Source organism: Salvelinus alpinus, chromosome 29, assembly GCF_045679555.1.
Source record: "Salvelinus alpinus chromosome 29, SLU_Salpinus.1, whole genome shotgun sequence".
Classification (NCBI taxonomy): domain Eukaryota; kingdom Metazoa; phylum Chordata; class Actinopteri; order Salmoniformes; family Salmonidae; genus Salvelinus; species Salvelinus alpinus.
This window is the reverse complement of record NC_092114.1, coordinates 46,876,381-46,903,990: the sequence shown is the minus strand read 5'-3', so window position 1 is coordinate 46,903,990 and position 27,610 is coordinate 46,876,381. Positions and strand designations below refer to the sequence as shown.

Here is a 27,610-nt window from a genome sequence, read left to right as displayed (position 1 = left end):
AGTATGTAAACTTCCAAAATCAACTGTATACGTTAACTAGGCACTACATCATTTTGGTGAAGTAGTTTTGATCAGTTTAATTAAGTGATAGTTAATTGTATTGTTTAAAAATGACAAGAAAATCATATCAAAAGTAAAGTGAAAATTGCATTTTGAAAAACAGATACTTAAATTGAATATATATTCAAATTAAAAGAGCAATTTGGTGCAGTGTTATAAGTGGCTTTGTGAATTTGTTTGTTGTACTCAGTCAATTGAAAAGGTGCTTAGTTTTGAAACATGGGCCATTTTGATGATCTGTTTTGATTTTTGTGCTTAGAGTTGTGAAAATTGCACAAAAGTCAATGAAAACTTAAATACAGTGTGTGATAAAGCTCTCTTGATAACCATTTAATCAGATTAATTCTCTCACAATAACTCTTTATATAAATGTACATTCACTTTAGAGAGAGATATCAATACAACCCCAAAAAATGCAGCATTCATACACATAAAGATTCATTAGTTGAATTAGTTACATGCTTTTGGGTGTAATACATACAGAGGTGCTGATATCATGCTACTTTCAAAGTAATGATGTCATCATATCACATTTATCCATTAACGTAACAGGAAAAGTAATAAAGACTCAGGATGTCTTCATGCGATCCAAGGGGTCGTATAGGTGATGTGGCCAGTACGTAGATGGAACCCCTTTGCATTCCTGAAGGCAGAAGCAAGCATCACTAGATTACACATGGCATACAGTGCCTTCAGAAAGTATTTGCACCCATTGACATTTTCCAAAATGTGTTGTGTTACAGCCTGAATTTAAAATTGAGTAAATTTACATTTTGTGTCATTGGCCTACACACGATGCCGCATAATGTCAAAGTGGAGTTCTGTTTTTAGAAATGTTTACAAATGAATAAAAAATGTAAAGCTGAAATGTCTCGAGTCAATAAGTATTCAACCAAAAAGGTCAGGGTTAAAAAGTCACATAATAAGTTACATGAACTCACTGACTCTCAATAATAGTGTTAAACATTCGTTTTTTTTATGACTACTTCAATTATCTGTGTCAGTCGAGTAGTGAATTTCAAACACAGATTCAACCACAAAGGGAGGTTTTCCAATGCCTCACAAAGAAGGGCACCTATTGGTCGATTGACTATCCCAAAGTATTTTATTAATTACACTTTGGATGAGTATCAATACACACAGTCACTACAAAGAGTCGTTCTTCCTAACTTATGGTAAGAACAGCTCAAATAAGCAAAGATAAACGACAGTCCATTATTACTTTAAGTCATGAAGGTCAGTCAATATGGAACATTTCAAGAACTTTGAAAGTTTCTTCAAGTGCAGTCGCAAAAACCATCAAGCGCTATGATGAAACTGGATCTCATGAGGAACGCCACAGGAATGGAAGACCCAGAGTTACCTCTGCTGCAGAGGATAAGTTCATTAGAGTTACCAGCCTCAGAAATTGCAGCCCAAATAAATGTTTCACAGAGTTCAAGTAACAGACACATCTCAACGTCAACTGTTCAGAGGAAACTGTGTGAATCAGGCATTCATTGTTGAATTGCTGCAAGGAAACCACTACTGAAGGACACAAATTAGAAGAAGAGACTTGCTTGGGCCAAGAAACACGAGCAATGGACATTAGACCGGTGGAAATGTGTCCTTTAGTCTGGAGTCCAAATCGGAGATTTTTGGTTCCAACCGCCATGTCTTTGTGAGATGCAGTGTGGGTGAACAGAAGATCTCTGCATGTGTATTTCCCACCGTAAAGCATGGAGGAGGAGGTGTTATGGTGTAGGGGTGCTTTGCTGGTGACACTGTCTGTGATTTATTTAGAAATCAAGGCACAAATAACCAGCATGGCTACCACAGCATTCTGCAGCGATACACCATCCCATCTGGTTTGGGCTTAGTGGGACTATCATTTGTTTTTCCACAGGACAATGAGCCAACACCTGTTGTATTCGGCGCATGTGACAACTAAAATTTGATTTGATTTGAAAATGTATTAACTCAGGGGTGTTAATGTAACTGACAATTAACCGGTAAGTCTAAGTCGTTGTTTTTTGTTTGAATTGTTTACGTGTTTGCTATGCGGGGGAAATGATAAGACAAGCGAAACTACGTGGCTAAGAACTGTTGTAACGGGGATTATTATCGTAGCAACACACTTTTGGAGTGAAGTCAATCCCACGCCGTGTTAGCTAAATTTCCATGTCTTCGGGGGTAGTTCGTAAAGGTTGAAGTGTGTATGTTAAGATGGTAAAATTATAATAATTAAGGATGAAGCGTGAATTCATGCCAGGAATAATAAGTGTGAAGTTTTTGATTTCCTCCCTTCTGTAATAAGCAGACAATGAGGTATTTTTATTTTATTCGTGTGTTTAATCTGATACTGTTATAGCTCCGGCTAAACTGTTTATCTATGTAAGCACTTCAGAGTTATATCAAGCTAATTAGAAAGTTGTAAGAGTGTGCTTCACTGTATTTTCATTTACTTTATTGTTCTCACAGAAGGTGATAATTCTGACTAAAACTACAGAATAAAGCCACCAGGGAACAGCTGTGCTCATGGTTACTGGAGGGAGCTACAGTTAATACTTATCTAAATGAGATATTTCTGTATTTAATTTCCATTACATTTGCTAAAATTAAAATAAAATAAAAAACATATGTTTCACATTGTCATTATGGGGTATTGTGTGTAGATGGGTGACAAAACAAATCTATTTAATCAGTTTTGAATTCAGGCTGTAACACAACAAAATGTGGAATAAGGGGTATGAATACTTTCTGAAGGCACTGTATCCTGTGGCAAGAGAGAGGTCAAGGACAGTTGAACTCTGTTAGATGAAAATGCCTCTCCATGTGCATGAATCTGATCATTTAATTGTGTAGGCTACTATGTGCTGTGCTGCATTTACATTGTTTATACTTTGAGTTTACTTATCCTTTTTCTTGCTGATAACAGTTTTTTTCATGACATACCTGGGTTATTATGCCACTTGCACCCCTGCACAGTTATCTTTACCCTCCGAGGCTATAGCTAAATATTCTGCATTCCTGGAAAGAAAGGAGAAAGATAGAAATGTTTAGAATATCATCATCAGCTTATTACCTAAAAACCTGAGATTTTATCACATGGAGATTGATAGAGGACTCTCGTGCCCAAATGCCTGTTTTAGCACAGGCAGAGCCATTAAGGACTTACACCATTTTGACATAGTGAACTGGGTGGGACTTCCTATGGATTAAGGAAGGATCACATAATTCCATGCAGGTCATCAGGTGGGATCAGCCAATGAATTATACGTGTGAGAAAACATTCCATAACTACAGGTGGCATTAAATCGCTAGGCTTTGCTTTATAACTGTTCAAACAACAAACACACTCCACCCTTTCAGTTGGTTTATTTAACTCATTGTGGGACAGATAAAATGTTGTGTTCTTCTACCTGTCTCTATGTTTCATCTTAACCTTAATCATTCATCCCTCCATTCATTAATCTATCTATCCATCTATAACCATTCGAACCACTCTCATTACTTAAAGCATTTCAATAAGTTAAACTACACTGCATTTATCTCCGACTATTCCTATGTCTATTCCACTCTTTTTATCTATTCATATCCTCTATCAATCCACGTACCCCTCTCACCTCTCTATCCATACAGGAACCCCTCTAACCTTCTTTCATCACTCCATCCATCCATAATAACTTCCTTTGTACTTCTGTCACGCAACCATGCATCCAATCCATTAAGTCACCAGATGTATTACTTTAATGTAGCAAAGCGAAGCAAGCAGTGTCAACTGAGCTAACATTCAATCAGAGACTGAATATCATTTATTTTATTGGCAGCTTATTCAGTTTCGCCATTCAGAAAGCACCATCGCTTGCATCTGCTGTGCTTTTGCCAACCAGCTCCCCAGCCTCCACCTGCTTTTGGTTCTGTTATTCTATCTATGCGGGGCATGGCAGATATTCTGCTCCCTACCTATAGCTTGCTTTTGATTGTATACATTAACTGAGCACTTTCCCCACGTTGGCAGCACCCCACAGAGCACAGCCTAAACACCAAGGCCAAATGTAGTATCATACACATTTTATGTTCAATGAAATGTGATGTCAACGGAATACATGAGTTCCCCTCCTGACACAACTATATTTAACTCCAACTTCTTTTCAAGTTGAATTTTACATGAGCTTTTAAGCTATTATAAACATACTTCTAGACTGCTGAAGCAAGCAAGCAAATGTTTTTTCAGGAAAAGTACCTTCTTTGGCTTTTCTAGAGAGTGGGAAATGTGATGATTGTGGGACACAGAGATGGAAAGAGTGAGAGAGAATGGGAGTGGCAAGGAAGACGAAGATCGAGAGAAAGACAGACAAGAGTACAGGGAGAGAATATTGAACAAGGAGGAACAGAGGAATTGCACTACTCAGCACTATGAAAGAGAGAGGAGAGAACACAAATCAACCGGATGGACAGGTTCATAACAGACAAGGACAGTTGGGAGACCGTAATAGAGGACCTAAAACGAAAGAATACAGCTGCAGGAGAGGAAGTAGGGTTACAGTGTTACTCACGCGCTTTCTCTTATTGCTTCCTCTCCTGCAGCTGATATCTTTCTGAAGCAGTATACCATCTCTATGTAGAGCCAAGCCTGTAGCCCGATGATGGACACATACATCATCACCTCAGAGACTATGGAGGCCGTCCCTCTGGTGGCTAGAGAAAGAGAGAGAGAGATGGAGGGAGAGAGTGGGAGAAAAAAAGCACTCCGTAGGCACCACATAGGCTCTTAGCACTTACAAAACACTTACAAGCTTCATTTCAAGTCATTAATGTTTCCTAACAATTGGGATAATTGACATCGGAATTCAAATTGCTTACAAAAGCATGTCTGTATTGTAATACTGAACCTTTAGCCACCACTTTCAGGTGCACAAGCTTGCTGACAACAGTCTGGTTTTCATAGAACTCATACGTCAAGAGCCGGTGGAAGTGGCAACTGTAGGTGCCCGAGTCATTGAAGGTGACATTGAAGAGGTAGATGGATGCATCCTGTATGTCTTGGCTCCTCTTACTGCCGTTCCAGTCGACGCGCTCCTCAAAGCGCTCATCCACAATGTGGGGGCCCTCCTCATCGTAATTATATATCTAATGACACAGTGAAATCTGGGTTGTTCACCTGGCACTGAAAATCTTTCTTGTTTCACTTCCTAGATCCCCACCCATATCTGGCAACATCCAAGTTAATGGACTCAAAAGGATACAACTGTGTTTTGAGAGAGGTCCCTTGATTAGGAAAGTATACCCAAAGTTACATACAGTAGCTGTGAGCCTACAGTGCATTCGGAAAGTATTCAGACCCCTAGACATTTTCCACATTTTGTTACGTTACAGCCTTATTCAAAAATGGATTTCAAAAATATATATATCATCAATCTACACACAATACCCCTTAATGACAATGCAAAACAGGTTTTTAGGAAAGTTTGCACATTTGTGACTCGTTTCAGGAAACTTCGGCGTATGTCGAAGGGTCACTACTTCACAGGAGATCCATTTGAATGTCAACTTTTTGATTTTATCAAAATGTGTTTTTTTTGCAGAAATGCCTTCTGGAACATGTAAACTTTCATGTGCCTTAAAAACAAAGTTGTATGCCATCTGTAAATATGAATAAAATTGTTAAATTACGATCCTAGTTGGTTTAGTCACAGAAAAAGTCGGCAACCATCCCGCTAGCCATGATTGGCTGAGATAATGAGTGGGCTGGACATGCCGAGAGATGAGTTCGGATTGGTCTGCAATATAGCAAGCTTCTGTCTATTTGAGCTGGTCAGTATGTGTAGGTAATCCTGTCTAAAGCGGATAAAAAAATATATATATTGCGTAGTAGAACTGCATAAGTGTTGCACTCCACTTTCTGGAGGACTGAGTTTTGAAATCAGTGGAATTAGAGTATGATAGCTAAGGAGATGGAGAAAACACCCGTCTCCGGATTACATCTTCAAACTAAGGGCAACCATGGCTCCCGAGTTGCGCAGTGGTCTAGGCACTCCATCTCAATGCTAGAGGCATCACTACAGAACCTGGTTTGATCCTGGGCTGTATCACAACCAGCTGTGATTAGGAGTGCCACAGGGTGGTGCACAATTGGCCCAACGTCATTCGGGTTTGGCCAGGGTAGGCAGTCATTGTAAAATAAGAATTTGTTCTTAACTGACTAGTTAACATTAGCTGGTTCGCTCAGTAACGTTACGTGCATAATCTTATTGTTTGTATCTCCGAGCAATTTACTTGCTAGTTATAGCTAGCTAACATTGAACCTGGTTGGTTAGCTACCTGTAGATTCATGCAGGGTAGTAACGTCATGAGTTGGGATTATGGTTCATTGTTTACCTACAGTTGAAGTCAGAAGTTTACGTACACTTAGGTTGGAGTCATTAAAACTCATTTTTCAACCACTCCACACATTTCTTGTTAACAAACTATAGCTTTGCTGCAGGAGGGACTGATGCACTGCACAAAATAGATGGCTTCATGAGGGGGACAAATGATGTGGACATATTGAAGCAACATCTCAAGACATCAGTCAGGAAGTTAAAGCTTGGTCGCAAATGGGTCTTCCAAATGGACAATGACCAAGCATACTTCCAAAGTTGTGGCAAAATGGCTTAAGGACAACAAAGTCAAGGTATTGGAGTGGCCGTCACAAAGCCCTGACCTCACTCCTATAGAAAATGTGTGGGCAGAACTGAAAAAGTGTGTGCGAGCAAGGAGGCCTACAAAACTGACTCAGTTACACCAGCTCTGTCAGGAGGAATGGGCCAAAATTCACCCAACTTATTGTGGGAAGATTGTGAAAGGCAACCCAAAACGTTTGACCCAAGTTAAACAATATAAAGGCAATGCTACAAAATACTAATTGAGTGTATGGTAACGTCTTACCCACTAGGAATGTGATGAAAGAAATAAAAACTGAAATAAATCATTCTCTCTACTATTATTCTGACATTCTTAAAATAAAGTGGTGATCCTAACTGACGTAAAACAGGGAATTTTTACTAGGATTACATGTCAGGAATTGTGATAAACTGAGTTTAAATGTATTTGGCTAAGGTGTATGTAAACCTCCGACTTCAACTGTAGCTAGCTACATGTCTTAACAAAAGACTCAACTATGCAAGTAACCATTTCAATAGAATGTCACTGCGACAACTGTTGATAGACGTAGCTGTTAAATTCGCTCTGGATATCTACTCTGATTTCAGAGCACTCTCATCTGAGTGTGCCAGAGCGCAGAATAACTGCCGAATTTACGAACGCTCAACACGTTAAATATGGCCGGTGTCAGTAAACGTCGGCAATAAAGCGTAAATTGATTCCAGCAGCACAGTCGCAGTCACCAACACTCTGGATAACATAAAAACAGCCTAACCAGCTCTGCTAGGGCGAGTAAAATGGTCTGTGTCTGGAAGTAGCTAGCAAGCTAGACAACGTTAGCCAGTTGGCCTGGGTGCTTGACTGCTGTTGTTAGGACAGAACACTCTGATCAGCCCTTAAAGAGATGGGTGGGGCTAAAGCTTAAGAGGGTGTGAACGATGCTAAATTGTTGTAGACAAAGAAAAACTCTCCAGTAACCACAGCGTAGCCTAGTGGTTAGAGCATTGGACTAGTAACGGTGTATAATGGGCCTCCGGTGTACAGAGGCCCATTATCAGCAACCATCTGTGATCCAATGGCATGTTGTGTTAGCTAATCCAAGTATCTTTTTAAAAGGATCATTAGAAAACCCTTTTGCAATTATGTTAGCACAGCTGAAAACTGTTGTTCTATTATTAAAGAAGCAATAAAACTGGCCTTCTTTAGACTAGTTGAGTATCTGGAGCATCAGTATTTGTGGGTTTGATTACAGGCTCAAAATAGCCAGAAACAAACTATTTTTTTCTGAAACTATTCTTGTTCTGAGAAATGAAAGCCATGCGAGAAATTGCCAATAAACTAAAGATCTCGTATAACGCTGTGTACTACTCCCTTCACAGAACAACGCAAACTGGCTCTAAACAGAATAGAAAGAGGAGTGAGAGGACCCGGTGCACAACTGAGCAAGTACTTTAGAGTGTCTAGTTTGAGAAACAGATGCCTCACAAGTCCTCATCTGTGCAAACTGATCCAAGATCCAAGATGGCATAGCAGTGCAGACGTGGTTTGTCGTCCTCTCGTTTCCGTTTGTATTTTTCGTCTTTTTTGTATATATTTCAATTTATTTTCAATCTTCTTTCCATTTTTAAATTAAATATACCTTCCGGTAACCCGCCTCACCCAATGTGACACGGATCTGCTATTTTTTAGACCTTATAGCCAGAACCTCCATCAGAAGCTAGACATCAGAAGCTAACCAGCTAATTAGTCATTGTTAGCCACTGCTAGCGGCCTTTACCTTCTGAACAGACACCAGCCGTTTAAAAAAAAAAAATGTTTAGCCTGGATAATACTTGCCAGCCTGCCAGTATCGGACTGTTTTCTCCACTACTCCACCAGATCCTTGCCGAAAGCTCTGGACCTTTGCATCGGATCATCGCCGCTAGCTAGCTGCTACCGAGTGGCGATAGTGGCTCATGCCCCTGCCCCGAAGCTAGCACCAGTTAGCCGCGAGAAAACTAAATTACTACAACTACAATACCTCTTTCGCCATCTGGCTCGGACCCTTTGTCGACATGGCGCCACACCGTACCACCACGACTGGTCCGCCGACGTAACTTAATCCGCTGTGCCCTCAACTGGCCTTTGCCGGACATTGGAGCAGACGCTTCTTCTTACCCCGGCCTGCTAACTTTAAACGCTGTGTCCCCCGCGTGCTAGAGTAGTAACGACTACCCCACGGCTTCCCTGTTCCATCTATTGCTGTTCACTGGACCCTATGATCACTTGGCTACATAGTTGATGTCTGCTGGACTGTTCATTAATCATGGTATTCCATTTAGTTTATTTTTTGTTTATCTGTCAGCCCCAGCCTCGAACTCAGGCCCTGAGTGTAGTTAACCAACCCTCTCTGCCCTTTCATCGCCATTTCACCTGTTGTTGTTGTCTTAGCTGATTAGCTGTTGTTGTCTTACCCGTTGTTGTCTTAGCTAGCTCTCCCAATCAACACCTGTGATTGCTTTATGCCTTGCTTTATGTCTCTCTCAAATGTCAATATGCCTTGTACACTTGTTTAGGATAGTTATCACTGTTTTAGTTTACTGCGGAACCCCTAGTCCCACTCAACATGCCTCAGATACCTGTACCACCTCCCACACATGCGGTGACCTCACCCAGCATAACTAGCCCGTCCAGAGATGCAACCTCTCTTTTCATCACTCGGTGCCTGGGTTTTCCTCCACTGTACCCGCAACCCACCATACCCCTGTCTATACATTATGCCCTGAATCTATTCTACCACGCCCATAAATCTGCTCCTTTTATTCTCTGTCCCCAACGCACTAGACGACCAGTTTGATAGCCATTAGCTGTACCCTCATCCTACTCCTTCTCTGTTCCTCGGGTGATGTGGAGGTTAACCCAGGCCCTGCGTGTCCCCAGGCACTCTCATTTGTTGACTTCTGTAACCGAAAAAGCCTTGGTTTCATGCATGTCAACATCAGAAGCCTCCTCCCTAAGTTTGTTTTACTCACTGCTTTAGCACACTCCGCCAACCCTGATGTCTTTGCCATGTCTGAATCCTGGCTTAGGAAGGTCACCAAAAATTCAGAGATTTTCATATCCAACTACAACATTTTCCGTCAAGATAGAACTGCCAAAAGGGGAGGAGTTGCAATCTACTCCAGAGATAGCCTGCAAAGTTCTGTCATACTTTCCAGGTCTATGCCCAAACAGTTCAAGCTTCTAATTTTAAAAATGAATCTCTCCAGAAATAAGTCTCTCACTGTTGCCACCTGTTATAGACCCCCCTCAGCTCCCAGCTGTGCCCTGGACACCATATGTGACATATGTGATTGCCCCCCATCTATCTTCAGAGTTCGTTCTGCTAGGTGACCTAAACTGGGATATGCTTACCACCCCGGCCACCCTACAATCTAAGCTAGATGCCCTCAATCTCACACAAATTATCAAGGAACCCATAAAATACAACCCTAAATCCGTAAACATGGGCACCCTCATAGATATTATCCTGACCAACTTGCCCTCCAAATACACCTCTGCTGTTTTCAATCAGGATCTCAGAGATCACTGCCTCATTGCCTGCATCCGCTATGGGTCCGCGATCAAACGACCACCCCCGATCACTGTCAAACGCTTCCTAAAACACTTCTGCGAGCAGGCTTTTCTAATCGACCTGTTTATTTTTTGTTTATTTCACCTTTATTTAACCAGGTAGGATAGTTGAGAACAAGTTCTCATTTGCAACTGCGACCTGGCCAAGATAAAGCATAGCAGTGTGAACAGACAACAACACAGAGTTACACATGGAGTAAACAATAAACAAGTCAATAACATAGTAGGAAAAAAATAAAAAAATAAAAAAAGATAATCTATATACAATGTGTGCAAAAGGCATGAGGAGGTAGGCAATAAATAGGCCATAGGAGCGAATAATTACAATTTAGCAGATTAACACTGGGGTGATAAATCATCAGATGATCATGTGCAAGTAGAGATACTGGTGTGCAAAAGAGCAGAAAAGTAAATAAATAAAAACAGTATGGGGGTGAGGTAGGTAAATTGGGTGGGCTATATACCGATGGATTATGTACAGCTGCAGCGATCGGTTAGCTGCTCAGATAGCAGATGTTTAAAGTTGTTGAGGGAGATAAAAGTCTCCAACTTCAGAGATTTTTGCAATTCGTTCCAGTCGCAGGCAGCAGAGAACTGGAAGGAAAGGCGGCCAAATTAGGTTTTGGCTTTAGGGATGATCAGTGAGATACACCTGCTGGAGCGCGTGCTACGGGTGGGTGTTGCCATCGTGACCAGTGAACTGAGATAAGGCGGCGCTTTACCTAGCATAGCCTTGTAGATGACCTGGAGCCAGTGGGTCTGACGACGAACATGTAGCGAGGGCCAGCCGACTAGAGCATACAGGTTGCAGTGGTGGGTGGTATAAGGTGCTTTAGTAACAAAACGGATGGCACTGTGATAAACTGCATCCAGTTTGCTGAGTAGAGTATTGAAAGCTATTTTGTAGATGACATCGCCGAAGTCGAGGATCGGTAGGATAGTCAGTTTTACTAGGGTAAGTTTGGCGGCGTGAGTGAAGGAGGCTTTGTTGCGAAATAGAAAGCCGACTCTAGATTTGATTTTGAATTGGAGATGTTTGATATGAGTCTGGAAGGAGAGTTTGCAGTCTAGCCAGACACCTAGGTACTTATAGATGTCCACATATTCTAGGTCGGAACCATCCAGGGTGGTGATGCTAGTCGGGCGTGCGGGTGCAGGCAGCGACCGGTTGAAAAGCATGCATTTGGTTTTACTAGCGTTTAAGAGAAGTTGGAGGCCACGGAAGGAGTGTTGTATGGCATTGAAGCTCGTTTGGAGGTTAGATAGCACAGTGTCCAAGGAAGGGCCAGAAGTATACAGAATGGTGTCGTCTGCATAGAGGTGGATCAGGGAATCGCCCGCAGCAAGAGCAACATCATTGATATATACAGAGAAATTCGTTCCAGTCGCAGGCAGCAGAGAACTGGAAGGAAAGGCGGCCAAATGAGGTTTTGGCTTTAGGGATGATCAGTGAGATACACCTGCTGGAGCGCGTGCTACGGGTGGGTGTTGCCATCGTGACCAGTGAACTGAGATAAGGCGGCGCTTTACCTAGCATAGCCTTGTAGATGACCTGGAGCCAGTGGGTCTGACGACGAACATGTAGCGAGGGCCAGCCGACTAGAGCATACAGGTCGCAGTGGTGGGTGGTATAAGGTGCTTTAGTAACAAAACGGATGGCACTGTGATAAACTGCATCCAGTTTGCTGAGTAGAGTATTGAAAGCTATTTTGTAGATGACATCGCCGAAGTCGAGGATCGGTAGGATAGTCAGTTTTACTAGGGTAAGTTTGGCGGCGTGAGTGAAGGAGGCTTTGTTGCGAAATAGAAAGCCGACACTAGATTTGATTTTGGATTGGAGATGTTTGATATGAGTCTGGAAGGAGAGTTTGCAGTCTAGCCAGACACCTAGGTACTTATAGATGTCTACATATTCTAGGTCGGAACCATCCAGGGTGGTGATGCTAGTCGGGCGTGCGGGTGCAGGCAGCGACCGGTTGAAAAGCATGTATTTGGTTTTACTAGCGTTTAAGAGAAGTTGGAGGCCACGGAAGGAGTGTTGTATGGCATTGAATCTCGTTTGGAGGTTAGATAGCACAGTGTCCAAGGAAGGGCCAGAAGTATACAGAATGGTGTCGTCTGCGTAGAGGTGGATCAGGGAATCGCCCGCAGCAAGAGCAACATCATTGATATATACAGAGAAAAGACTCGGCCCGAGAATTGAACCCTGTGGTACCCCCATAGAGACTGCCAGAGGACCGGACAACATGCCCTCCGATTTGACACACTGAACTCTGTCTGCGAAGTAGTTGGTGAACCAGGCAAGGCAGTCATTAGAAAAACCGAGGCTACTGAGTCTGCCGATAAGAATATGGTGATTGACAGAGTCGAAAGCCTTGGCCAGGTCGATGAAGACGGCTGCACAGTACTGTCTTTTATCGATTAGTACCTTGAGCGTGGCTGAGGTGCACCCGTGACCGGCTCGGAAACCGGATTGCACAGCGGAGAAGGTACGGTGGGATTCGAGATGGTCAGTGATCTGTTTGTTGACTTGGCTTTCGAAGACCTTAGATAGGCAGGGCAGGATGGATATAGGTCTGTAACAGTTTGGGTCCAGGGTGTCTCCCCCTTTGAAGAGGGGGATGACCGCGGCAGCTTTCCAATCCTTGGGGATCTCAGATGATACGAAGGAGAGGTTGAACAGGCTGGTAATAGGGGTGCGACAATGGCGGCGGACAGTTTCAGAAATAGAGGGTCCAGATTGTCAAGCCCAGCTGATTTGTATGGGTCCAGGTTTTGCAGCTCTTTCAGAACATCTGCTATCTGGATTTGGGTGAAGGAGAAGCTGGGGAGGCTTGGGCGAGTAGCAGCGGGGGGGGCGGGGCTGTTGGCCAAGGTTGGAGTAGCCAGGAGGAAGGCATGGCCAGCCGTTGAGAAATGCTTGTTGAAGTCTTCGATTATCACGGATTTATCGGTGGTGACCGTGTTACATAGCCTCAGTGCAGTGGGCAGCTGGTAGGAGGTGCTCTTGTTCTCCATGGACTTTACAGTGTCCCAGAACTTTTTGGAGTTAGAGCTACAGGATGCAAATTTCTGCTTGAAAAAGCTGGCCTTTGCTTTCCTGACTGACTGCGTGTATTGGTTCCTGACTTCCCTGACCAGTTGCATATCGCGGGGACTATTTGATGCTATTGCAGTTCGCCACAGGATGTTTTTGTGCTGGTCGAGGGCAGTCAGGTCTGGAGTGAACCAAGGGCTATATCTGTTCTTAGTTCTGCATTTTTTGAACGGAGCATGCTTGTCTAAGATGGTGAGGAAGTAACTTTTAAAGAATGACCAGGCATCCTCAACTGACGGGATGAGGTCAATATCCTTCCAGGATACCCGGGCCAGGTCGATTAGAAATGCCTGCTCGCAGAAGTGTTTTAGGGAGCGTTTGACAGTGATGAGGGGTGGTCGTTTGACCGCGGACCCGTAGCGGATACAGGCAATGAGGCAGTGATCGCTGAGATCCTGATTGAAGACAGCAGAGGTGTATTTGGAGGGCAAGTTGGTCAGGATAATGTCTATTAGGGTGCCCATGTTTACGGATTTAGGGTTGTACCTGGTGGGTTCCTTGATGATTTGTGTGAGATTGAGGGCATCTAGCTTAGATTGTAGGACTGCCGGGGTGTTAAGCATATCCCAGTTTAGGTCACCTATCAGAACAAACTCTGAAGCTAGATGGGGGGCGATCAATTCACAGATGGTGTCCAGGGCACAGCTGGGAGCTGAGGGGGGTCGGTAGCAGGCGGCAACAGTGAGAGACTTATTTCTGGAGAGATTAATTTTTAAAATTAGAAGTTCAAACTGTTTGGGCATAGACCTGGAAAGTATGACAGAACCTTGCAGGCTATCTCTGCAGTAGATTGCAACTCCTCCCCCTTTGGCAGTTCTATCTTGACGGAAAGTGTTATAGTTGGGTATGAAAATCTCAGAATTTTTGGTGGCCTTCCTAAGCCAGGATTCAGACACGGCAAGGACATCAGGGTTGGCAGAGTGTGCTAAAGCAGTGAGTAAAACAATCTTAGGGAGGAGGCTTCTGATGTTGACATGCATGAAACCAAGGCTTTTTCGATCACAGAAGTCAACAAATGAGGGTACCTGGGGACATGCAGGGCCTGGGTTTACCTCCACATCACCCGAGGAACAGAGGAGTAGTAGGATGAGGGTCCGGCTAAAGGCTATCAAAACTGGTCGCCTAGAGGGTTGGGGACAAGGAATAAAAGGAGCAGATTTATGGGCGTGGTAGAATATATTCAGGGCATAATGTGCAGACAGGGGTATGGTGGGGTGCGGGTACAGCGGAGGTAAGCCCAGGCACTGGGTGATGATAAGAGAGGTTGTATCTCTGGACATGCTGGTTATAATGGGTGAGGTCACCGCATGTGTGGGGGGTGGGACAAAGGAGGTATCAGAGGTATTAGGAGTGGAACTACGGGCTCCATTGTAAACTGAAACAATGATAACTAACCCGAACAACAGTATACAAGGCATATTGATATTTGAGAGAGACATATAGTAAGGCATAAAGTAATCGCAGGTCTTGATTGGGAGAGCTAGCTAAAACAAAAGGTGAGACAATAGCAGCTAGTCAGCTAACACAACAACAGCAGGTAAAATGGCGGTGACTAGGCAGAGAGAGTCGGATTAACTACACACAGAGCCTGAGTTCGCGGCTGGGGCCGACAGATAAACACAAATAAACAGAATGGAGTACCGTAATTAATGGACAGTCCAGCAGGCATCAGCTATGTAGCCAAGTGATCATAATGTCCAGGGGGGAGCAGTGGATGGAACAGGGAAGCCGTCACCACGCTAGCACGCGGCGTTTAAAGTTAGTAGCCCGGGGGTGATCTGCTCAGACGGAGGCCGGTTGAGGGCACAGCGGATGGAGTATTCGTCGGCAGACCAGACGTGGTGGTGCGGCGTGGCGCAGTGTCGACAGAGAATCCAAGCCAGATGGCGAAAGAGGTATTGTAGAATTTTGTTTGCTAACTGGTGCTAGCTTCGTGGCAGTGGTGTTTGCCACTATAGCCAATCGGTAGCAGTGGTGATCCGGTGCCAAGGTCCAGAGTTAACAGCAAGGATCCGGTGGAGTATTGGGCTCTAGTCGTGTATGAGTGGGGTTCGGGTAAACAGCTGAGTAGGCCGGGGGTGGGCCTCAGGGATAGCTTCGGTACTGGGTGCCACGGAGGGTGCAAGCTAGCTGTGAGCTAGCTAGCTGCAAGCTGTGAGCTAGCTAGCTGCAAGATAGCTGTGAGGATCAGAATTAGTGGCTCAGGGATTACGGCAGGAATCCGGCGTTGTTGTGGAGAGACAGTCCGATGCTGGTAGATTGGCGAGTAATATCCAGGCTAAGAACAGGGCTGGTGTCTGTGCAGAAAGTAAAAATGACTAAATAGCTTGTAGCTGATTAGCTGGTTAGCTACTGGAGGTTCTTGAATGTGTTCCAAAGTTAAAAATAATAGCGATTCCGTATCACATTGGGTGAGGCAGGTTACCGGAAGGTATAATCGAATTAAAAATCGAAAAGAGATAGATTTTTTTTTTTTTATATATACAAAAAATACGAAAAATACAAAGGTACAAGGGAGGACGAAGAAAAACACGCCTACACTGCTACGCCTACACTGCTACGCCATCTTGGATTATCTTGGATACTGTCCCGAGTATCCTGGAAGAATATTGACCTCATCCCGTCAGTCAAGGATGCCTCGTCATTCTTTAAAAGTAATTTCCTCACCATTTTAAATAAGCATGCCCCTTTCAAAAAAGGTTGAACTAAGAACAGATATAGCCCATGGTTCACTCCAGACCTGACTGTCCTCGACCAGCACAAAAACATCCTGTGGCCTTCTGCATTAGCATCGAATAGCCCCCGTGATATGCAACTTTTCAGGAAAGTCAGGAACCAATATACACAGACAGTTAGGAAAGCTAAGGCTAGCTTTTTCAAGCAGAAATTTGCATCCTGTAGCACAAACTCAAAAAGGTTCTGGGACACTGTAAAGTCCATGGAGAATAAGAGCACCTCCTCCCAGCTGCCCACTGTACTGAGGCTATGTAACACTGTCACCAATAATATATCTACGATAATCGAGAATTTCAATAAGCATTTTTCTACGGCTGGCCATGCTTTCCTCCTGGCTACCCCAACCCTGGCCAACAGCTCCGCACCCCCCGCAGCTACATGCCCAAGCCTCCCCAGCTTCTCTTTCACCAAAATCCAGATAGCAGATGTTCTGAATGAGCTGCAAAACCTGGACCCGTAAAAATCAGCTGGGCTAGACAATCTGGACCCTCTCTTTCTAAAAATATCCGCCGCCATTGTTGCAACCCTATTACCAGTCTGTTCAACCTCTCTTTTGTATCTTCCGAGATCCATAAAGATTGGAAAGCTGCCGCGGTCATCCCCCTCTTCAAAGGGGGTGACACTCCAGACCCAAACTGTTATAGACCTATATCCATCCTGCCCTGCCTTTCTAAAGTCTTCAAAAGCCAAGTTAATAAACAGATCACTGACCATTTCGAATCCCACCGTACCTTCTCCGCTATGTAATCCGGTTTTCGAGCTTCGAGCCACGCTCAAGGTCCTAAACGATATCATAACCGCCATCGATAAAAGACAGTACTGTGCAGCCGTCTTCATCGACCTGGCCAAGGCTTTCGGCTCTGTCAATCACCGTATTCTTATCGGCAGACTCAACAGCCTTGGTTTCTCAAATGACTGCCTCGCCTGGTTCACCAACTACTTCTCAGACAGAGTTCAGTGTGTCAAATTGGAGGGCCTGTTGTCCGGACCTCTGGCAGTCTCTATGGGGGTACCACATGGGTTCAATTCTCGGGCCGACTCTTTTCTCTGTATATATCAACGATGTCGCTCTTGCTGCGGGTGATTCCCTGATCCACTTCTACGCAGATGACACCATTCTGTATACATCTGGCCCTTCTTTGGACACTGTGTTAACTAACCTCCAAACGAGCGTCAATGCCATACAACACTCCTTCCGTGGCCTCCAACTGCTCTTAAATGCTAGTAAAACCAAATGCATGCTTTTCAACCGTTCGCTGCCCGCACCCGCCCGCCCGACTAGCATCACTACTCTGGACGGTTCTGACTTAGAATATGTGGACAACTACAAATACCTAGGTGTCTGGTTAGACTGTAAACTCTCCTTCCAGACTCATATTAAACATCTCCAATCCAAAATTACATCTAGAATCGGCTTCCTATTTCACAACAAAGCCTCCTTCACTCACGCCGCCAAACATACCCTCGTAAAACTGACTATCCTACCGAAACTCGACTTCTCCGATGTCATCTACAAAATAGCTTCCAACACTCTACATAGCAAACTGGATGCAGTCTATCACAGTGCCATCCGTTTTGTCACCAAAGCCCCTTATACCACCCACCACTGCAACCTGTACACTCTAGTTGGCTGGCCCTCGCTCCATATTCGTCGCCAGACCCACTGGCTCCAGGTCATCTATAAGTCTATGCTAGGTAAAGCTCCGCCTTATCTCAGCTCACTGGTCATGATAACAACACCCACCCATAGCACGCGCTCCAGCAGGTATATCTCACTGGTCATCCCCAAAGCCAACACCTCTTTTGGCCGCCTTTCCTTCCAGTTCTCTGCTGCCAATGACTGGAACGAATTGCAAAAATCACTGAAGCTGGAGACTTATATCTCCCTCACTAACTTTAAACATCAGCTATCTGAGCAGCTTACCGATCGCTGCAGCTGTACATAGCCCATCTGTAAATAGCCCACCCAATCTACCTACCTCATCCCATATTGTTTTTATTTACTTTTCTGCTCTTTTGCACACCAGTATTTCTACTTGCACATCACCATCTGCTCATCTATCACTCCAGTGTTAATTTGCTAAATTGTAATGGCCTATTTATTGCCTACCTCCTCACGCCATTTGCACACACTGTATATAGACTTGTTTTCTATTGTGTTATTGACTGTACGCTTGTTTATTCAATGTGTAACTCTGTGTTATTGTTTGTGTCGCACTGCTTTGCTTTATCTTGGCCAGGTCGCAGTTGTAAATGAGAACTTGTTCTCAACTAGCTTACCTGGTTAAATAAAGGTGAAATACATGATTTATTTTTTTCACTGGCAGCTTCATTAAATAGTACCCTCTCAACGTCAACAGTAAAGAGGCGACTCCGGGATGCTGGCCTTCTAGGCAGAGATGCAAAGAAAAAGCCGTATCACAGACTGGCCAATAAAAAAAAAATATTAAGATGGGCAAAAGAACACAGACACTGGACAGAGGAACTCTGCCTAGAAGGCCTGCATCCCGGAGTTGCCTCTTCACTGATAACGTTGAGACTGGTGTTTTGCTCTATGGACAATTCCTTCAACCTCATAGCTTGGTTTTTGCTCTGACATCCACTGTCAACCTTATATAGACAGGTGTGTGCCTTTCCAAATCTTGTCCAAGCAATTGAATTTACCGCAGGTGGACTCCAATCAAGTTGTAGAAACATCTCAAGGATGATCAATGGAAATAGGATGCGCCTGATCTCATTTTCGAGTCTCATAGCAAAGGGTCTGAATAAATAAGTCATTAATGTATTTCTGTTTAAACATTTTTATACATTTGCAAAAAATATTCTAAACCTGGTTTTGCTTTGTCATTATGGGGGATTGTGTGTAGATTGATGAGGGGAAAAACATATTTTATCCATTTTAGAACGAGGCTGTAACGTAACAAAATGTGGAAAATGTCAAGGGGTCTGAATACTTTCCGAATGCACTGTATCTGCCTATCGGCTGTCCCAGTGGCCCTAGTGACCTCTGAGATCTAAAATGTCATCCAGATTGATTCTATCTGAACTGCACGCAGCACTCTGCCATATTATGTGGTGGGGCATTGTGGTATGTGCGTACGTGTGTGCATGTGCATGTAAGCGTGTAAATCTTTGTGTGTTGTGCCTTGTGGTTGTGGGCTTAAGGATGGGCTCTGGACCATATGGAGTAAGACAGGTTTGTCTAAAGGACAACGTAAACCTAGTCCTAGCCAATCTGCAATGACGCTGTCGGTGTGATTGAAGCATAATCCTACAATCTACTACCATGGCAGCAATTTGGACTACTATAGCTATCATAATCCATCTCAGATACTCACATGAGCAAATTCAGCTTCCCCTTTGGCCTTGAAATACCAGTTGACTGTGGCAGAAGCCTCCACCTCGGGCCTCATCTTACAGGAGATGCAGCCCAGTTTGAACCCTTTGCCTGCAACGGCCTCAGTGTCCGAGTCCACCTCTGAACAGGCCCCATGGCACAGGGACACTTGATACAGGAGAGAGAAGACATGTTATTAGTTATTAGTGTTATTAGGTAGATTCATAATTCAACAGTACACTGAAGAATATCCATATACTGAAAGATGTGACCATACACAAATGGTCAATCCACAAAGGTGGTCAACTCCACTTACCAAAATGGGAACAAAGCAGAAACAGGAGCAGCAGTCGCACAGCAGACATGTCCTTAAGTGTAATGTAGCGATGAAAGTAAAGATCCTAGGGCTGAGAAGCCTCAAAAGGCTCTTCTTTGAACACTTGATAGTAAGATATTCCTTTGAGATGTTATCCAGGAAGACGTTGTTTGAGCAAAGTATAAGAAATGGTAGGGACTGAAGTTGCTTCCTCCGAAATTACCTTAGAAATGACAAAAATAGAAGTCCCAACACCTTCAATAATACATTTGACATGATAAAATACTTAAACTAACACTTAATATAATAATAATAAAAATATATGCCATCAAGCAGATGCTTTTATCCAAAGCAATTTACAGACATGCATGCATACATTTTACTCACTGGTGGTCCCGGGAATGGAACCCACCATCCTGGCATTGCAAGTGCTATGCTCTTGGTGCCATGCACTTCTCTTTAAATGGAAACAATCTTTTCATCAAAGACATTAATTAATTTACTTTGTTACATAGGCTACTTTGTTACATAGGCTACTGTTTCCCATGCACAGTGAGGATACATGCAAGTATTACCATGAATATTTGTTTACAATTAAAGTGTTTTAGGAAGACTGGAGCTTGTTGATTTCAATTAAATAATGTTCCTTTGAGTGGATGATTACTCACTCTAATAAAGTGTAAACTAATAAACGCCAATAGGACAAGAACAAGACTTTCTAGAGAACAAGCAGAAGAACAAGCACAAGTGTTGTTGTTTTGGCTCTGTACTCTAGCACTTTGGATTTTAAACTATATAATGACTATGAGGTTAAAGTGCAGACTGTCAGCTTTAATTTGAAGGGATTTTCATCCAAATCAGGTGAACCGTTTAACTATAGCACTTTTTGTACATAGTTATTCAGGATTCTCTGTAATCACGGTAGCATCCACATTAATGTAGACGGGTTTACAAAACATACTATATTCTTATTTACAATAAAAGGGAGTCCACAATTACACAAATTACTTACCATTAATTTCTATTGGACACAAAATAATCTGAAGTCACAAGCTTGATGTAATCATTGCATGCTAGGAATATAAGTGAATTTGTCCCAATACTTTAGGTCCCTTAAAATGGGGTGACTATGTACAAAGCATGCTGCAATTCCTAAACCGGTCACCCGATATGGATGAAAATACCCCAAATGAAATCTGACAATCTGCACTTTAACCTCATAGTCATTGTATCATTTCAAATCCAAAGTGCTGGAGTACAGAGCCAAAACGACAAAACATTTGTCACTGTCCCAATAGTTTTGGAGCTCAGTATATCGCTAAACTATAGCTGTGATTATGGTCATCTTTTTCTATTGTTCCAGATCTTTGTTGACACAAAGTGTTTACAAATCTACACCCTGGCCTGGGATTATCAATTCCCTGAAGTCTTAATATCAATTACACTGAGCTATTATTATCTTTACAGGCTATTCATACCAACTGTAGTCTGATGTTATATTAGAATAATGGGCCTAGTTCTAAAGGATATTCACACAGTTATAAAGGCAGACTGAAGATGGCATAGCTTTGAAATTAGTTTATATATTATGCTTATTTGAATAATCTGTCGACACTGTAGGTCTATGGTTTAAATAGGCTACTGTAAAGTCGCATGCCACAGAATAGGCTACATTAATAATTAATTGCATGCCATATGAAAGACGACCTAGGCTACATAAGCTACATACCAATTATATATATATATTTTTTTAGGAACACTGTAAATGTGTTATTGCACTATGTGGTTTAAATAATCATATTTTGCATTGTCTCACATTTTACTGCCCTCACGTTGTCCCTTCAGAAAAAAATAGCCTCCTTATCCCGATTTGTCCGTTCTCCGGGGGGAAAATGTAGGCTTTCCTTTCCTTCTGATGGATCAACAAATTATTTAATGAAGCGCAGTTCTTTTGAGTGGCAAAAATTATCCCACGCATCAAAGGACCCTGGATATTTCTCACGGGCTGGCATTGCGAATAATACAGACTTCTTTCTCACTGCCTGTCTGGCGTTTTTTTTACCGCAGTGCATCTGACTGCAGCATCTTCCAAGCTGAGCAGGACAACTGTGTGAAGCTAGCCACAAGGATTAGCCACAATAGTTGAATGAGGTTCGCCTTCACAATAAAAGTCCCAGCAGTCCCAACACCTTACCACTGCTGCAACTGGCTATCAGCGCAGACTTGTCTGGCAGCGAAACAGTTCATGCAGCCTCTTTTACTGATAATACGCAGCGTCGCCGCCCTGTTCAAGTGAGCACAGCACAACAAGGTGAGTTCAAAAATGTCTTGTATGCTGCTGTATATATGATGTAATATGCCAGGGAGATATGTAATACTGTAGCTAAGAAAGTAATACAATGTGTTGTGTAGTAAACTGTTAGTAGCCCATGTGCCTCACTCTAATAATTTGGTCTATTTTCACCTATTCATTTTGCCTACTGTTCTGACTTGGGGGTTTTGTCATCAAACTTTGTCATCAAAGTCTGGCATTCTCTGGATTTATGGGGGGAACTCTGAAGAAAAAAAACAGCCACTCCATTGAATTGCAGGCTACCGGTTGCTTTGCACTGCTTGCAGTTAGCCACTGATTCCTTCCAAACGACTCATTGTTGAATTTGCAATTTCCAACTTGTTGTGTAATCTTTATGTCCAATGGCCGATGAGCACCGATACGTTTTATCTATAATTTCCCTTCATTATTTCTCTTCATGTGACAAGGATTAAAATGGATTTGCTAGATTGTCAAACGGATTCTTGATGATGACTGCTAGCTAAGTAAGATGTTGACATGATCAGTCCAATCAAAGCTACTGTATATATAATGCAATTTGATGTCATTTTATCTGTGGCCAATGACCTTGAGCCTTCTTGGAAGGGCACTTGTAATAAAACTCTATGGCAGGACCCAAAGGTGTCTACCCTTACTAAGGACATTAACTTCGCAATGACATAGTGTCCCCATGAGTGACAGAACACAGAGCCAATCACGGCGCAACGCTCCTATTTTTTGCTGGCTCGCCCCACCACCAAAGAAAGCACTGAGCTAGGCTGAAACACTGGCATTTTGGAGCTGCCTTACTCAAGAAAACAAAAAAGAGTGTATGCGGCTTTATTAACTCATTGATATATATATTTTTTATGCCAAAATAAGCAAGCCCCCCAAAAATTATCATTATATTTATATATTTTGCTAAAAATGTGGGGCTCAAAAGCCCCACCTGCCCGGGCCGCCACTGCAGCCGGGGTTTAACTCAAAGAGAGGTCACAAGTGTTTCCCTAAAAGCTGTCTGGGTTTAAACATCTTCTATTGTACAGAAAGTGAATACTTTAATCAATAAATATAGAGGGTCTTATTCTGGGGTCTTATTCTGTCTTGACTGCTGTTTGACAAATACAAATATCATCACTCTTATCCATAATAATCTCATCATGTAGACTAGACAACCTGCACAGCCTAACCGCACTGTATCTGTGAGCTGTTAGTTAGAGCGCAGGTTCCAAGACCAGAGTAGGCCCATTTTCTATTTAACACAACAGTTTTTATGACAAAACTATTGTAGAGTTGAAAATGCGATGGAAACGCACTGAACATTAGAATCTGGGCATATCTACAAACCACGTTCCCATCCAACCATTTCATGATGTGTAATATTGTTATTATTGTTGCAATAAATAAATGTATATATATTTTTTTAAACAACCCACCAAAAAATATATTACATAAAAAAATGACAAAAACTTGTATGTGGATGAAATACCTGAAGCTTTAAAAAAATTCACGACTGGGCTGATGGAAACATGAAATGCATGTACAATTTTATGAATGCAGACAATTTGTTCGTTCGACATTGTGGGATCTCTGTCGGTAAAATTAATAACGCGAGAAATGCCGGTGGAAATTATATAATAACCATCATATCGAAGTAAACTTGGAGTCACGTGATGAAATGCGGTGTGGTCTACTCACTGTGACTTGGGAAAGAATGCAGTTTATTCGGCTACAGATGAAATAAGTTATGAACTTCACAGGGTGGTAAATGTGCAAGGTGATGAGCTTGACGTGTCTTTCCAATAAATATCGAGGGTGTTATTCTGGTGACATGATGATTGATGCTTGGTTGCCATTTGACAAATACAAATAATATTACTCATATCCATAATAATTTCATAATGTAGGTAGCCTACATCTAGATCATACTGTATCTGCAAGCTGTTGGCTAGAGCACATGTGCCAAGACCAGAGTGGGCACAGTTTTTGTGACAAACCATCAGTAGAGATGGAATAATGGAAACCCATTTAACTTGTATATTTCATTAATGTGAATTTAATGGTAAAACAGTTTGTAAAACATGATGACTCCTTGCTGTCCCCAGTCCACCTGGCCTTGCTGCTGTTCCAGTTTCAACTGTTCTGCCTGCGGTTATGGAACCCCTACCTGTCCCAGACCTGCTGTTTTCAACTCTTAATGATCGGCTATGAAAAGCCAACTGACATTTATTCCTGATTATTATTTGACCATGCTTGTCATTTATGAACATTTTGAACATCTTGGCCATGTTCTGTTATAATCTCCACCCGGCACAGCCAGAAGAGGACTGGCCACCCCTCATAGCCTGGTTCCTCTCTAGGTTTCTTCCTAGGTTTTGGCCTTTCTAGGGAGTTTTTCCTAGCCACCGTGCTTCTACACCTGCATTGCTTGCTGTTTGGGGTTTTAGGCTGGGTTTCTGTACAGCACTTCGAGATATTAGCTGATGTACGAAGGGCTATATAAAATAAACTTGATTTGATTTAAAAGTAATTTGTATGTGCACTACGTCATCACGCACAGCCTTTTATCCACAAAAAGTCAGTTTGCTGGAAACACAACTCTTTTTGTTCTTTTTTCATTCCCTTGCCTGTTTGCCTGTGAGCATGTAAAACAAAAAAATATGAGTCAGGATACTATGTGTGTAGTAGACATGAGTAGGTTGATGTGTGTGATATTGGATGTGTGTATGATTTATGGATAAGAGTAAGACTATATGTGTGATGTCCAAATAGATAATTACCAAGCCAATTTGCATGGTTGAGTGTCTATGTTTGTAACATGAAGTGAATATGGCCTTAATTTTTAGGATGGTAATTGTAATCCATATCGTATCACCATCATAGTTGCATCATAATTACATTAAACATCATTTTAATAGAAAAACACATCCCAGCATTTCCATAGTAATTGACGTTTCACATGATTATGAAAGAGACATTGCATTACTACAGAGTTGGCTTCACTACATTACAAATGTATCCCGTACAATATGCTATTATTCCCCAATATCCCTGTTCTGATATCTTTCCATTGCTTGATGTAAACATAGATAAACATGTGGACAAAGACATACAAAAGAAAGACAAACAAAAAACATAGAATTATAGAAAAGTTCTTGATTATAAAGAGAGGAGAGAGGGAGAGGAGCGAAGAGAGAGAAAGTGAGTGAAGAGAGCGAGATCAAGTGTGTGTGTGTCCATCCGTATGTGTAAGCGAGCGTGTGTGTGTATAATCGTCATAGTGTTCAGATATTTTTACGGTCCCCATTATTTTCCCCGTGGAATTTAGTACAGCCATGGTGTTATGGAGCTGTCTCTGAAGAGCTGTCGGTCTATAAAGAGTTGAACTGTAACTCTTGAACTGTTCAAGATAGACACATCAAACCAACTTTCACATGTTTAGGCTATCCTAACTTCAAATTCTTAAAAACTTTTATCAATTTTAACTATATAAGTTAGCATAAATTAGCATAAATTATCTCAGTAACAGTAACTCTTGAACCATTGAAGCTAGAGATACCAAACCAATGTTCTCATGTTCAGGCTTTCCTAACTTCAAATGCTTAAATAATTTTTATCAACGATTACTATATAAATTAGCATAATTGAACTCACCAACCGTAAATCTTGAACTGTTCAAGTTAGACACACCAAACCAACTTTCTCATGTTCAGGCTATCCCAACTTCCAATTCTTAATTTTTTTTAACAACTATAACTACGAAAATTAACTATAATTATATAATGTTGCATAAATTAGCATAAAATAACCATCCCACAGTATCTCTTGAACCTATTTAAGCTAGAGACACCAAACCAAATTCACAAGTTCAAGCAATCCTAACTTCCAATTATTTAAAAAAAAATTATAAACTCCAATTATATAAATGTGCATAAATTAACTCACCAACAGTAACTCTTGAATCGTTCAAGCTAGAGACACCAAACCATTGTTTTCATGTTCAGGTTTTCCTAACTTCAAATGCTTAAAGAGTTTTAATCAACTATAACTATTTAAATGAGCATAAATTAACTCCCCAACAGTAACTCTTGAACTGTTCAAGCTAGAGACACTAAACCAACTTTCACATGTTTAGGCTATCCTAACTTCCTATTCTTAAAAATTATAACTATATACATTTGCAGAAATTAACTCTGAGGGAGTGGGGAGGTGGGTGAGATATTGTCAATATAATTGCACAATGGAACTGTATTTGATTTGTATGTCCAATTACAAAAAAAGGAGCTTTGCACTCCAGACTGGGACTCATCAAAGCCAACATCAGGGCCAGGAAGGGTGAAATGGCTGAAGGCCTTCCTTCTACAGACCTACTGTACTTCACCAACTGTTGGTCTGCCTACATCACTACCAGTATCTTCAGAGGGACCTGGGAGTTTGTCGGTAGGCAAGGGGTCCTCAGATTCAGGGTTCTCAAAGGCCACAAGGTTTGAGGACAGCTCCTCACTGTCACTGACATAACCTGATTCCTCACTGACATATTCAGAATCATTGTCATTGAGTTTCCACATTTGTGAGTTGTCTCATTTTGAAAGACATTGCTAATGCTACTGCTTAGCCCACTAGATACATACATAAGTAACAACACTGAGGGTGTCACGCCCTGACCTTAGAGAGCCTTTTTATGTCTCTATTTGGTTTGGTCAGGGTGTGATTTGGGTGGGCATTCTATATTCTTTATTTCTAGGTTTTGTGATTCTATGTTTTGGCCGGGTATGGTTCTCAATCAGGGACAGCAGTCTATCGTTGTCTCTGATTGGGAATCATACTTAGGCAGCCTGTTTTTCCACTTTAGGTTGTGGGATTATGTTTTTTGTTAGCTCTGTGTAGCCTTCAAGACGTGACGTTCGTTGTTCTTTTGTTGTTCTGTTTGGTGTTCGGTTTTAATAAAGAAGCATGAACACGTACCACGCTGCACCTTGGTCTCATCCTTCCGACGAGCGTTACAGAGGAGCTCCAAGAGAGTGTCAGGGGTGACCTGATTGGCTGCCGGTGTGGGGATTTTGAAGATTTGTCTCCACAGATGGTTTGTTTACATAGCAGATTAGAATAATTAACGTGGCAGATTAGGAGAACTAACGCAGCAGGTTAGGCTTAGTTACGATGCTGCAGTTGTCAACAACTGTTGTCCCCAACACGACCACTAGTCACAATGGTAGAAATGTAAACAAACCATCTTTGGTGACAAATCATCAGTTTTGTAACAACGGCACTGGCCAATTGTATCCATTAATCACTATCACAAAAGGGTTTGAGTGGTAATAATTTATTTATTTAACGTTTTATTCACGTTTTCAAGTACTGGTGGCAATCATGCATTCTGATTCTTGCATGGATTGTAAATGTACAGTGGTGGAAAAAGTACCCACTTGTAAAGGTACCTTAATAGTAAATGACTCAAGTAAAAGTGAAAGTCACCCAGTAAAAAACTACTTGAGTAAATGTCTAAAAGTATTTGGA

At 42.2% G+C, this 27,610-nt stretch overlaps 1 protein-coding gene and 2 long non-coding RNA genes across 5 annotated transcripts; 1 reads left to right on the top strand and 2 right to left on the bottom strand.

Moving 5' to 3' along the window:
* Positions 1 to 366: 366 nt before the first annotated feature.
* LOC139558843 (sodium channel regulatory subunit beta-1-like) lies at positions 367 to 21,872 on the bottom strand. Of its 3 annotated transcripts, none has more exons than XM_071374349.1 (7): positions 21,599 to 21,872; positions 19,783 to 20,005; positions 19,468 to 19,634; positions 4,935 to 5,172; positions 4,599 to 4,740; positions 2,995 to 3,069; positions 367 to 725 (listed from the first exon to the last, which is right to left on the bottom strand). In XM_071374349.1, exons 2-6 carry the CDS (start codon positions 19,829 to 19,831, stop codon positions 3,003 to 3,005), a joined length of 663 nt encoding a protein of 220 aa, XP_071230450.1. In that variant the 5' UTR covers positions 19,832 to 20,005; positions 21,599 to 21,872; the 3' UTR covers positions 367 to 725; positions 2,995 to 3,002. The 3 variants fall into 3 exon arrangements, with proteins under 3 accessions (XP_071230450.1, XP_071230448.1, XP_071230449.1); XM_071374347.1 differs by having other exon boundaries at positions 367 to 703; XM_071374348.1 differs by lacking the exon at positions 21,599 to 21,872 and adding an exon at positions 20,170 to 20,188 and having other exon boundaries at positions 367 to 703.
* On the bottom strand, positions 3,738 to 4,592 carry LOC139558844 (uncharacterized). The gene is made up of 2 exons (XR_011671654.1): positions 4,112 to 4,592; positions 3,738 to 4,078 (listed from the first exon to the last, which is right to left on the bottom strand). It is a non-coding gene; the product is annotated as an uncharacterized lncRNA (long non-coding RNA).
* Positions 21,873 to 21,981: 109 nt separating the features above from the next.
* Positions 21,982 to 27,057, top strand: LOC139558845 (uncharacterized). The gene is made up of 2 exons (XR_011671655.1): positions 21,982 to 22,093; positions 24,199 to 27,057. It is a non-coding gene; the product is annotated as an uncharacterized lncRNA (long non-coding RNA).
* Positions 27,058 to 27,610: the final 553 nt, after the last annotated feature.